This window comes from Salvelinus fontinalis, chromosome 20, assembly GCF_029448725.1.
Source record: "Salvelinus fontinalis isolate EN_2023a chromosome 20, ASM2944872v1, whole genome shotgun sequence".
Taxonomy (NCBI): Eukaryota; Metazoa; Chordata; class Actinopteri; order Salmoniformes; family Salmonidae; genus Salvelinus; species Salvelinus fontinalis.
The window spans coordinates 1,544,161-1,558,475 of record NC_074684.1 but is presented as its reverse complement, the minus strand read 5'-3'; the positions used below and the strand labels follow the sequence as shown (position 1 = coordinate 1,558,475).

At 41.1% G+C, this 14,315-nt stretch overlaps 1 protein-coding gene across 2 annotated transcripts; it reads right to left on the bottom strand.

Annotated features, from left to right (window-relative positions):
* Positions 1-13,051, bottom strand: nr2e1 (nuclear receptor subfamily 2, group E, member 1). 2 transcript variants are annotated; one of them, XM_055872077.1, is made up of 9 exons: positions 12,446-13,051; positions 9,762-9,907; positions 9,094-9,181; positions 8,595-8,830; positions 8,056-8,202; positions 7,755-7,851; positions 7,346-7,495; positions 5,840-5,948; positions 1-2,253 (listed from the first exon to the last, which is right to left on the bottom strand). In XM_055872077.1, the coding sequence occupies exons 1-9, from the start codon at positions 12,504-12,506 to the stop codon at positions 2,091-2,093; spliced, it is 1,197 nt and encodes a 398-aa protein (XP_055728052.1). In that variant the 5' UTR covers positions 12,507-13,051; the 3' UTR covers positions 1-2,090. The 2 variants fall into 2 exon arrangements, with proteins under 2 accessions (XP_055728052.1, XP_055728053.1); XM_055872078.1 differs by having other exon boundaries at positions 5,840-5,945.
* Positions 13,052-14,315: the final 1,264 nt, after the last annotated feature.

Sequence of the window (14,315 nt, the reverse complement as noted above, 5' to 3'; positions counted from 1 at the left end):
GGGATTTTAAAATAGTTAAGAGTTTAATGGTTGTGATATGAGAAAACTGAGGATGGATCAACATTGTAGTTACTCCACAATACTAACCTAAATGACAGAGTGAAAAGAAGGAAACCTGTACATAGTAAAAAATATTTCAAAACATGTATCCTGTTTACAGCAAGGCGCGTAAGTATTACTGCAAAAGATATGGCAAAGAAATTAACTTTTTGTCACAGAGTACCACTCTTAATGTTTTCCAGCACAGTGGAGGTTGCATCATGGGTATAATTGTCACTGGCAAGGACTAGGGAGTTTTTTTTGTAGCACAACAAAATGTGGAATAAGTCAAGGGTTATGAATACTTTCTGAAGGCACTGTACCTGAGAGAGCTGGATAGCATATTTAGTCAAAAAGGAAATGTAAATCAATTTCCCAAACAATGTGGTATAAGGTAACTAAATTACAATTTGGGACATCCATATTTCAATATCATTTATTCTTCTAATATATTTCAGTACAACTCTCACAAGAATAAAACTCCCACTTTGTACAACAGAGAAAAATATTTACAGCCAACAACAAAATCCACAAATCCAAGTGCTGAATGTTTTTTTCCAGTGTTAGTGTTTAACTTCACAAAGTAGGCCTAATCATTTTAATACTTCCCCACACAATGACACACAAACAGGTGACATTTCTTTCACTCAGCCTTGAACACTGAAACCTGCACATACCAAAAGTCTTTTTATTTCTCAATTATCGGGTAGCGTTTGTCAAGTCCTTCTGCCTGTCAATCCTCTCTTGTATGGGATCATCACACGAGCTCCTGGAGGACAGTCAGCATTCTCCTACCTTGAGGAGGTGGCCCCTCCACTTCATGCAGGCAGTTGTGACGCTTCACACCGTTTGGTTTCAGCATTGGGCAAGGGGGCAACGACCCTATAGCACATCTGACCGTGGATCGTGCTGTGAATCATCTTTTTTGGTTTCTTCCATTCGATCAGATTGAACATTGCAATAAAAGATTGTAAGGGCATTGGTCGTAAAGCTTATTGGTCTTAGAGACACTCAAAAACATCTCTTTTAAAAGGTTCATCAATTGCGCACAGGTGGCTCATTTCAACTAAAGATTTTCCTTATTTTGTGTAAACCAGAAATTGCACTATTTAGCAAAATTGTAGCAATCTTAAATTGTCTAGACAATTCTATTATTATACTGAACAAAAAAATAAATGCAACATGCAATAATTTCAATGATATTACTGAGTTGTAGCTCATATACAGAAATCAGTCAATTTAAATACTTTTCACATGACTGTGCAGGACCGCAGCCATGGGTGGACCGCAGCCAATCAGAATGAGTTTTTCCCCACAAAAGGGCTTTATTACAGACAGAAATACTCCTCAGTTTCATCAGCTGTCTGAGTGGCTGGTCTCAGACAGGTAATGAAGCCGGAAACGGAGGTCATTGGCTGGCATGGTTACATGTGCACTGCAGTTGTGAAGCTGGTTGGATGTACTGCCAAATTCTCTAAAACGACGTTGGTATGGTAGAGAAATGAACACTAAATTGTCTGGCAACAGCTCTGGTGGACATTCCTGCAGTCAGCATGCCAATTGCAGGCTCCATCAAAACTTGAGACATCTGTGGCATCTGTGACAAAACTGCACATTTTAGAGTGTTTTTTTGTTGTTGTCCCCAGCACAAGGTGCAGCTGTGTAATGAACATGCTGTTTAATCAGCTTCTTGATATGCCACACCATTCATGTGGGTGGATTAATTTGTCAAAGGAGAAATGCTCACTGACAGGGATGTAAACAAAATGTGCACCAAATTTGAGAGAAATACGCTTTTTGAGCGTAAAGGAAAAATTCGGGGATCTTTTATTTCAGCTCATGAAACATGGGACCAATGCTTTACATGTTCCGTTTATATTTTTGTTCAGTATACATCCTCAAAACGTAAGCCTAACCCAAAGATTGGTAAAATCGAGGTTTTTATGTTCTTCAAGTTCAATTTGCCACGTGCTCATTAGAATGTTTGTGTCTGTGAGCCTTAACAGACACTCTTGGTTAGTGCGCGTAATGTTGATATGGCGGAAATAAACTCATATATCGCTTGATTTGTACATGTCAGAGAGGAGCCTTGTGATGGGCACGTTCCCGATGGTCTTCTTGAAAAAGACTTCTTCTATGGTGGATGGGCTGACTGACCGCAGAGCTGGTAGAAGTAGGAGCAGCTTCCCAAAGCGGCAGGGCTGAGTTGGATATCTGCAAATAACAAAAAAGATGCAGAGATTTAGGGTGTCCACCCACTCTGCCCAGAGTGACCAAAAAAGTGCTTTGGTGATAAAATGTCACTTCCCTATGTTTTAAAATGCAACCAAACTATGATTATTCATGTTCTGAATTGTTCAGTGTGTTCTTTCTCTAACGTATCATTAACATTATATCCAAAAAGTCAGATTTGGTAACGTAATACATCTGATAATAAGCACCAAGCTCTGTTGACATTGAGCTGCAGATTTCTCGAACTACTTTTGAGGATTTATATTTTGTGGTGGTCATCTTCAAAGTTGTTTCCACTGGTTGCAAAACGCTAAATTAGTATGACACGAGCTGAATTAAATGTAAAAGGCTTTGAAAAGAAAAAGCTTGGTATAGTGCTCCTTGAGAAATCTTCGAATAAGAACAGGAATTTCGAATAAATATGAAAAGTGCATCCTAAAATATTGAAATAGTTTATGTCATGTCTCAAAATCGATATCCGTCTTACCTCTCTCTCTATTGTTTAATGTCCTGCGGATTCGAGAAGAACGATGACGAGAACACAGAATCATGATGCAATTTTCCTGTTTTTTTACAACTTTTTTTCTCTGGTCATTGATTTAGTCACCCTAATTCTGGCCTTCCTGCAAGTGGAACATGGGTTTTCTTCAAAGATTATCTACACAATTAACACATTATTTTACCCATTGGACAAAATATGCTTTTTTTGATTAGACACTAAATTATTTCATCACCTTTAAATTTCATTTGAGACTTTTGAGTAATTGCACAGTGACTCCCTCAACATTTTGTGCTTGTAACTGTTTATATGAATTGAACAAGTACCCAGCAAACAGGGGATGTCCTAAGGACATTAGGCGACGTTCCCATTAGCTCCCTTTTAGGGTTTCGGCGAAACGTTATCCCACTGACGTTCTTAGATCATTCGGGGAACATTAAAACATGATTGGGACCATAAAAGGATGTTCATTACAGGTCCCGGTTTGGTCGCAGTATAACGTTATAATAAGGTATTTTGATGTCCACTAGAGACCATTACAAATAGGTTCCTATTAGATTATGACATTACGTTATGCTCGGGACATGTAATGACCGCAATGGGAAGTTTCAGACAGGTCCTGGTTTGCTACCGACAGAACGTTACGATAAAGTATTTTCATGACCATTAGGGAATGTCCCTTTTGGCTCTGACAGGACGTTCTCCTTATGACGACCACAAAGGGATGTTTCATACAGGTCCTTGTTTTCTCACGTTAGGACGCTGTCATGGTCCAAGAGGGCTCTGTCTAGTTCCCAGTACGTTCCGGGGATGTCATCAAGGACGTTTTTAGGACGTTCTCATAGAGCTGGCGATATGGACAAAAAGTTATACATTATGTATGCAAAACTATGTGGACACCCCTTCAAATTAGTGGATTTGGCTATTCCAGCTACACCCATTGCTGACAGGTGTATAAAAAAAAAATCGAGCACACAGCCATGCAATCTCCAAAGACAAACATTGGCAGTAGAATGGCTTTTCTGAAGACGTCAATGACTTTCAATGTGGTGCTGTCATAGGATGCCACCTTTCTGCCCTGCTAGAGCTGCCCCGGTCAACTGTAAGTGCTGTTATTGTGAAGTGGAAACATTTAGGAGCAACAGCGGCTCAGCCGCGAAGTGGTAGGACACAAGCTCACAGAACGGGACCACTGAGTGCTACGTGTAAAAATCATCTGTCCTCACTTGTAGCACTCACTACTAAGTTCCAAACTGCCTGTGGAAGCAACATCAGCACAATAACTGTTTGTCAGGAGCTTCATGAAATGGTTCCCATGTTCGAGCAGCCTCACACAAGCCTAAGGCACAATGCAGGCGTTTCTATCTCAATATCAAATCATTTCTGGGTAACAATTAAGTACTGACTGGGATTGTTTTCGATTGAAATTGTCAAAAAGAAACAAAATAGCTTCTTAGCAAAGAGAAATGACTCAAGCAATAACTTTGCTAGGACTGTCTGGGAGTGGTCTGAGTGGGGAGGGGAAAACTGAATACTAACTGTTATTGGTTTATTACCTAAATGTATGTCACCAGGCAGGCCTAAACTCCATTCCACCAAAACAGGCTGAAATTTCAGACGTTCTTTTCAAACCATTCTTACACTACAAGGGCATTATCATTTTACAATGTCACAGTATTATTCCAACCTCATAGTGTGGAAATATATATTAAACACAGGTAAATCACGTTTTTGACTGCACTGGGACAAAGTATGGCAGTAACCCAACTATAAAAGGCTGCTCCCTTCCGGCTGCTGCTGACAACAATAAATGTACTGATAGATTCATCAACTACATGGCTATTTAGCAACAATATCATATTTAGAGATGGCAATCTAGCTAATTTGTTGTGAAGTCCCACATCCTCAGGGGGTGTCGCATAGGCCTATAGATTAGGCCAATATGCAAAATAAAAAGATGGCTATCCAGCAACAAAATCATATTTAGAGGTAGCAATCTTGCACACGCACTCTTAGAAAAAAGGATTCCTTAAAGAAAAGCGTTATATCGTTTTCTTCACAACGGAACCTCTAAAAGTTCCATATAAAACTCTTGAATCAAATAAAATACGTTATTTGTCACATGATTCAAAAGGTGTAGGTAGCCCTTACCGCGAAACACTTACTTACAAACCCTTAAACCAACAATGCAGTTCAAGAAATAGAATGAAGAAAATATTTAGGAAATAAACTAAAGTGAATTTTTTCTCTATATATATCTTAAAGTTACACAAGAAAAGTACATAACAATAACAAGGCTATGTACAGGGGGTACTAGGCTGCTTGATGTGGTCAATGCAAAAGGTGCGCTACTCTCTGCGGGCGCATCGTTTCAAAACCATATTAGCCTACATACTGGGATGGAACGTGCTGTCATTTGTTCAATATTGAGAGTTGAGAAATAATACTCACATAAAGCTTAGGCTCTCCTCTCTTTATCAAAGTTGCTTTACAAACCGTGGTTCCCCCACAACTGCAATGTTGAAATGTTGTGCAATCATCGTATGCTTGCGCGTATCAGAATGTATATTTCCCTCTACTTTGTGCGCACAGGGGGCGAAAGGGAGCGAAAGCAGGCAGCGAAATAGGGACAGGGCATATACTTTCATTCCATGGATTTTAATAATACACATTACTGTTGACCAAATAATGGTTTTACAACCCAAAAAATCTGCGTATATATCCACAAACCTCCACAGGACAATGATACAACGTCCAGAGAACAACCCTGGGGACGTCCCCGGAACAAACCAGAAACTAGACTAAACCTTCACAGGACCATGGCACAATGTCCAGATGACTTTAGGCAACCATTTCGTGACGTTCTGGGGATGGCCTAACGATTAATTTTGTTTGCAGGGTAACCTATCTAGCTGCATATTAGCCTATTGTAGATTCAGTAAATATGGCTATATTGGCCACCTGTGTGCCAAGCATTTTGGTAAATGGAACAAACAGCTGAATTGAACAAGAGCATATCTGTTTCGACCAAAATATCTAGTGACTGTTTGTTTTTATCAAATGTCTCACCTGGTGTGTATGTAACTGTTTAGGGTGAGCTGTGCCTCGTCCTGGAGTGCAGCAATGGCACTGGCGTTGCGGAAACTCCTCAACTCCGACCCGTCATGCGTTGGCACTGCTTGACGGGGAAAGGCATAAACAGCATGGTTACTGACTGCCATTATATTCACGCTGCACCTGACAAATGCATTGCTTTCAATGGAAATGTTCATACATGAAAAAGTACTTCAGACATCTGCAATTGTAATGTTTAAAAAACATGTTATTTGGCTTTTATGTCCTTGACTATTCGATTAAAAAAATAAAAAATATCTGAACTATTGGTGACCTTGCAGGGTTGGGGTCAATTCCATTTCAATTCCAATCAATTCAGAATGTACACCAAATTCCAATTCCAAATGTTCATAATTGAAAAGCATTGAAGATAATTGGAATTGGAATTTCAGTGTACTTCCTGAATTGACTGGAATTCAAAAAATCGTGTAGGCACGGGTGGGGCTGGATGGGCCCAGGCCAACCCAGTGGGGAGCCAGGCCCACCGAATCAGAAAAAAAAGGGGGGGGGGGGGGGGGTAATGCTCTCTACTTGCCAGGGTTCCAAACGGGACATTATTTGCCTTTTTACCTAAACATGCAAACATCATTAAATATAATTCTTATCATCATTATTCACGATTCAGTCAGGATTATCCGTAATCACACATTAATATAGACGTGTTTAGAAACATTATTTTCTTATTTACAATAAACGTCACTCCAAAATGACACAATATATTATTTACCATTCATTTATAATGGGCCCAAAATAATCTGAAACGCAACCAAAACAAACAGCAAATGCATCCAACAAATTGGTAGAGTCACAAGCTTGATGTAGTCATTGCGTGCTATGAATATGTGACCAAATACTTCACTTTTTACTACTTTAAAACAACACTTTTGGTCCCATAAAATAGTGGGACTATGTCCAAAAAGTGGTGTAATTTCTAAACGGTTCACCCAATATGGATGAAAATACCCTCAAATCAAAGCTGCACTTTAACATCAGATTCATTGTATCATTTCAAATCCAAAGTGCCCGAGTACAGAGCCAATACAACACAAAATGTGTCACTCTCCCAATACTTTTGGAGCTCACTGTAAATCAGTGCTTCTTTTGCGATATGCCCCATTCCACTGACTATTTCATTTGTTCATTTGGCAAACAAGACAGCTCATAGTCCAGTTTCTTTATCACAGTCAACACAAATATATTTGAGCTTTAATGAGCTTTAAAAATGCTAAACTTTATCTCAGCCTAATGGCAAAATGTGTACAACAGCATGAGATTAGCTATAAAGCTGCACATTGTTATATTTGCCCCATGGCAAAATGTGTAGAATTGCTGTCCCCCACTAACGAATATCTGACTATTTTACCGAAATTAAATTACATTGACCCCAACGCTGCCTTCTTATGACTTTAGTGAGGATAATTTCATTTAAAATAAATGTTGAGTACCCCCTCTTCAACTCACCAGCTTTAAACGTGACGATGCACTTCAAACAGGCGAACTCAGTTGCGTCCAGACGCAGCTGTCTGAAGCAGGTAACGACCTCTTGCAGGGTTTGTATTTCTGAGATGATTTTATTCATCCGCTGGGACTCTGTGTTGTCTGTATTCATACCTTCATTGGGAGGGGGGGGGGGGCAACAATAACGATATTAGCTACGAAACAACGAAACATATGCAGAAACATTTACAAAGTTGTGTTACATTGTACTGAGGATAATGGGAATATTTCCAAAAACAGAAAAGGAATGCAAAATCTGTCTCCATTTTCGTTCTGAAAATTGAAACGAAAATAATCTAAACGAAACATAACGATAGTAAGTAGCCTAAGTACAATAAGTAGAGTTAACCTGTTGATCATATAGGTTACATACCGGAAACAGCGAGCAGGGTGTTGGAGTCCACCGGAATGGCCCACTGCGCTATGCCCAGAACAAACAGTTCCCTCCAGGCTTCCTCCAAGAGGATCAGCTGCAAAACGGATTACAAACCTCAGTCAGCCCCCATGAGCATGCCTAATATACGTTTAAGAAAATATAGATAGGGATGTATGCTTTGCACACAGTCACATTATTCGATTAACGGATTTAGGCCTATGGAATTGCAACTTTTCTTTTTGGAAAAGGGATAGCTTAATAAAGTCGCTATTTGGATATACTGAATATAGTGGCTTACCTGGTCAGGTAAGGCGAGCGTGGAGAAGGCGGGCACGCTCTTGGCCCACTTGATGCTCATGAACAGTAGGCGCGCGGCTGACTCACACACCGACTCAGTGGCGACCTCGTAGAGGTACATGGGAGTGCCACTGACCTCGTGAGGGTACTGCAATTCAAGAGGTCAATAAACAAATAGCGCCTGTGGGTTCTATTTGAATAGGAAATAAATCATGTGTTATAGGACTAATAAATAACATGCTGATGTATACTGCACGTTGGTGACAAATAGTCCTATGTGTGTATCTCATAAAAACTCTAAGCACCAACACTAGACTAAGATGTAGGCAATAAACTCATGTTGCCTGCGTTGGATTTAGGTGAAAACATGAATGACAGATTGTGTCCCTCGAAGCTGCTGAATCAGGACCGGAATATCAACTTCTAAACCGCGTAAATGTAGAGAAGATAAATAACTTTGCAACGTGCACGGCCTCGGTGACTCATTGCCCACATAGCGCTGCTCGGTGAGTGAAGAGCGAGCGGAGGACAGAGGCTTACCTTCGGGGTGGGCTGGGCCAGTCCCACGATGGCCTGCCTCTCCGGCGTGCAGGCTACTGTGCTCATCTCCAAGTTATGTGGCTCCAGTTGTGTGACCGTAGTGAAAAAAGGTGGCCCCGGTAGGCTCGAGCCCGGGAAGTGGGTCGATGAACCGTTCACCTCTTTGTGCCCCCGGAAATATAGGGCGACCTGCTTGCGTATGGTGGACGTCCTGGGACCCCTCTCGTGCTGAACGGCTAAGAAATGGAGAGCAGGGACAAGACTCTTTAGTAAAATAATGGTCTGTGAATGCCTTATTTTTAAAAAAGTTTTTATTTTGTTCGAAGATTGGTAAGGTAAAAGGCTTAGCCTCTCATGCGAACTTTCTGAACACGTCCACTGTTTACCTAGCTCTCGGCTGATTCCGTTAAATACAGTTTTCCATCCGATTTGGCCACCCTAAACCGAAATGTCATAGCGGGCGTATAGCCAAAATATTTATTTAATTAAGCCTGTTTACCATCTTTATTCATGTTCACTTCGAGACACTTTTTCAAGCGACACGCTCGGCATTGGTTTCTGTGCGTTTTGTCCACGGGGCATCCTCCCTATGATGGAAAAGAGAGAGAGAGGGAAAGGGAGAGACAGAGAGCGAGAGGGAGGGAGGAGGAAGCGAGAGAGAGAGAGAGAGAGAGAGAGAGGTAGAGAGAAAATCACAAGAAAATTAACACGTTGTTTGAGGGAAGAGAAAATCTACAGGTGAAGGATGTGTTATTATCATAGCTATTGACTCGATCCCCCGCGGCTCAGCAGCGGTCTTATCCCCGAGGATAAGTAGGGTTATCCCGCCCACTGCTGGCTAAATCCTCGGGTTAGTGTCATTACATTAGATTGGATTACACCTGGTAAATTAAAGCAGGGCTGTGTTTAACGCCAGTCAATGGCCCTGGTAGGTGATGCAATTAGGCCTTGCCGTGCCCTGCATCGCCGGGCCCTCTCAGAGACACATCTCAGGGGAGATTTAACCCTGCAGACTCAAGGCTGACCAATAACGTAAGACGCGTAAAAATGTGCAGTGTGTGCGCCAAAACTACAGGTCATATTTGCATACATTTAGGATAAAGTCACCGCCTGAATTGAAAATAGATTTACCATGGAATTGAGAAACACTGTAGTTAGGCCTATTACCTGACAGCCTGATTTACAGACGTATGTTCTGTTTCTGCGGATGCTCCTCTTGAAGAAACCAGAGCAGCCGTCACACGCATACACGCCATAGTGTTTCCCAGAGCTCCGGTCCCCACACACTTTACACGGGATATCCAAGATACGACCTGTATAAAAAAATAAATACAAATTCATGAATTCATCTTTGTTACTTTTGATAGTTAATGTACTTTGTGCCTCAAAATCAAGAATCAGAAAGGTGTTTTACGCGTCGTCGAAGGCTTGGAAGAGCACCCATCAGAAGAAATGCTGTATTCAAACTCATGCACTGTACCCCCTCCACCTCATCACCCCCTCCCTCCCTTTTAATGAGGGACGACAAAACAAAATACACAACGTGACAATGGGCAGCGTCCCGTGCCTTAATAGGTCGCCCGGCCATGGGCATGTACACGCGCGCGTATCTTGTGAGTTCGTGGGAAGCGTCATATCTGAGGTCTCTAAAGACAATGCCCGGGGGCACACAATGGAGACATTAGGGAAAGTGTTAACTTAATGATTTTCCCCATTGAACCTCGTCTGACTGCCCCGATCTCGACAAGCTGCCAACTCCCCCTCATAATGGGAATCGACAGCTGCTTTATCCCGCAGGTCTATAGGCCTGCGGATTAGGGAGTGAGACAGCACAGAGAATAATGCGCACCAACTCGTTTCACCAACTCAAATGAAGTGTATGTAAATTGACCCGGGAGTAAATGAAACAAAATTGATTTCTATAAAGATTTGTATTCAAATCTATTTGAAAGAATTATATTTGTATGTATATGAGGGAGTATTTTTATGGCGGGATACGCCGGCTATGTAATTACACTGACGTTTTTGCCACCTGCTCATTGATTCACCAGTGACCATCAAAAAGGATAGCATGGGAATTCGGATACAACCCCATAACGACAGAGCAGCAAAAACAATCGACTTCGGGGAGGAGTTGGGACTTCAATACACCAATTATACAAAGGGTCTCAAGAGTGGTTGTCTATTAGGCTACATTTCTATATCACGGGGTTAAGGATTAAAAAATCCAGTATACAGTACATCTAAAATATTTAGAAAAAATATTTGATGTCATGGCTACAACAAAAACAAATAAATAGGCGTAAACGAAGTGACTCAAACTATTCGTTAAAAAATAATGACTGTATAACCTTTAAAACAATTAATACAAGTTGACAATAGCCTAATTGCGGATCTGAAACTATTATAGGCTTAGAAGTAGGCCTATATAACGAATAAATCCAATATAACAATGTTTTCCTCACTGAACAATTATAAATAGGCCTACGCACTAATAAAGGGCAGAATTAATACAATGCTGTTGGAGGAAAATAAAATAAAATGAGCTTGATTTTGGTGTGAGTGGGAACACGTCTTAACTTCTCTCCATGGGGGTCCCAGTCGTCGCCATTGTGTGCCGTAATTGCTTAAAAATATATGGCATATTCCATTACCTTGATTACCATCAGTCCCAAAACCTGCTGAAAGACGTTCGTTTTACTGACTGAGCGAAAGATTTTTGTGACCAGCCATAATGTGTGCAATGAACTTGGAGGAAAGCAATAGGCAAAAATAATGATTGTGATGTTGATGTAAATGATTCTAATTAAAAAGCTATAATAAAGTGAATAATTGTAGATTAGGCTACTGCCTGAGATTTGCCAAGGCCTAAATAGCAACCAACCAGGCATTGGTGAAACGAATAATAACCTATGCGTTTTAGGCATATTTGGTTTGGACGTGCATTCAGTTTAGCAACACTTTATGTAAGAATAAAAATACATGGAAGCTAGTACAGAATATATAATATATGGCTAATTGTTGTCTCATTATTCCAGTTATTTGCACACACATTCTGTATTTCAACGCACGCACGCACGCACACACACACACACACACACACACACACACACACACACACACACACACACACACACACACACACACACACACACACACACACACACACACACACACACACACAGACATCATCACGACTAAGTTGTTTATCAATAACTGGGCTAGCATGCAATGCTGGCACATTGGCCCATTGTCCTACCTCGATAACCCTCACTATAGACTTTCGAAGTGGAGGACTTTAAATTGGAAACAGCAAGAAACTGTAGCCTATCGTTTGTGTTCTTATTCAGCCTCGTGTAGGCCTAGATAGTATGTGTCTTTCGCACACTATTTCAGGAACATTCTAACCCCTTTTACATGTTTTACCGCTATTCCTTCTCTCACCTCCTCAGTCTTGTAACTCACTGTAGTTTTCCATGAGATACTAATGCTATAATAATCAACAACAAATAACTAGAATTAAACAGGTAATTCATCAGCGCATTATCTTGTACAGTGCTCAATGAGTCATATTTGTGAGGAGTATGCCTAGGCTACCATTCTCAGATAGGAAAATTTAAAAAAGCAATTTTATGTAATAATATAATAATATAAAACGGGTTAGCAGATGTAGCCTACAGTAACTCCAAGGGTAAACGCAAATTGGCGCTGACTTTATTTCAGAATGTTTCAACGCTTTTCACATAATATCCTATTACTTTTCGATTAATGCATGTTTGAACTAATACAATTATAAATACATGAATACCTAATTATATGTGAAGGACAAATAGGAACGGTAGCCTACTTACTTGACTTAACACTCAGAATATCCAAACACCCACTTGTTGAACAGGTGGGTTTGCTCATCATGGACAGTGTCGTTCTACACTGTTTTATATTTTAACAATCAAAATCCACTGTCGGTGCAAAAGTAACAGCTGAAGAATATCAAAAAATGAAATATAGCCTACAGTTTTCCTTAAAACAATTCGATTTCTGTAATGTCGCCCAACTTGATATTTTCCAAGGATGACCAAATTCTAGTTACCAAGATGGATTTTGGAGTATTTGCAAATCCTGGACGTTGAGTCACACAAGGTCCAGGCAGTGTGGACAGTAGCGCGAAAACCGGATAGAGATCCGTCTACAAGCGGCGAGTGGCAACAGCTCCACCGTTGCTCGGAACTCAACACCGCGCACAAAGTTGTTTAGAGAACTGCCGGATCGGCGCTCGGACGGACTACCCAGCGAGTCCAGTCTAAACCAACAAAAAACAAGGCTCTTCTTAACTGTAATATTTACGAGAAGTGTCAGAAAAGGCGGAGGGTGGAGAACTCCGCTTGCTTCACCCACTTAGCTTTTCCATGCTTTCTACTCCCAACTTCTGTGTGCCAGCATGACGTCACCCGGCTCACAGGGACTCGCTTGGAGGCAAGTGAAGTGGGAAAGAAAACACTGGGCTGTATAGATGCGACTATCGGTGAATTAATATTAAGGGGTGTTGTACGTCGCTATTGAATGATTCTCTCTATGTCTTACCATTCTTTCTGACTGCTGCGTCTATAACGTTTTAGTGCAAATGTTTAAATGGGTGCAACCTCTTCAAAGGTTAGTTAACACATTTGAACACAATTGAATGTGCACCTGTTGCGCTTCTGTGCATGGTGCATTAACTTGAAAGTGAGTTGTTACTAGTATTGTCTGAAACGAATGTCGATCGATTATCATCGAGAGAGGGTGAGTTATGGATTTTGTCAACGGTAGACCGTTTGGGCATCCCTCCAGGGCTATGTGTGAAAGACAGCGGTTCCCACAGACCTTTTGTAGTCGGTAACGAAGCAGGGGTTCTGGGTCGGGGACTCACACGCTAATGTCGCCTCAACTAGAGCAGTGTGGTGGTCTCTCCCTCGCCACCTTTGCCCGCTTGCCGGGGCGGAAAGATGCAGCCTCTCCTCTTCGTCTGAGGAGCAGGGAGTGCCGGGGAGCTGGGGCGAGGGATCCGCGCCGGTAGACCCATCATTGACTCACTGACCTTGACAGCTTGTGACGCTTTCGCCCGGTAACTCCAGAAATCCATAATTCTGTTTCTAATTATGAACATTCCCACGGTAGCCCAGAGGTCATATGGACGTTTAAAGTGTCGATTTAAACAGACAAGGGCGGGGTACAATGGCGTAGTTAATTGCAATTAGTCGTTGTCATGTCTTTCATCGTTAAAAATGCCTTAATCATGGCTTGCTTGGTTGAGTCAGTTTTGAGTATGCTCGAGCTGGTCCAAGTACTAACTTCTCTAAGTATGTTATAAATAAATACAACGGATATGTTAAAGCTAGAATACTTAACTGAAACAATAACAAAGCTGGCATCCGCCTCTATTTTGGTTTTGGTAAAACCAGAAAGATGTGCCTGGAGAAATGTAACCACTCTCAAATTCATTGACATAGCTATGGATGCAAGGACTGACCGTCTATGATATACAAAGTTATAGTTTTAACCATGTTTTGAGTCTATACATTGTTTGTCTACATTTACATTGGAATAAAACAAGCTGATATTTTGGGTTCTGATGGGGTACGACGGGTGAACTAATCTCATGAGGCATTTATGCCATACGTAATATTCTTCAACAATCAATGGGTATGTCATTAATAAATTCAAAAATGGATGTTGCAACTAAGG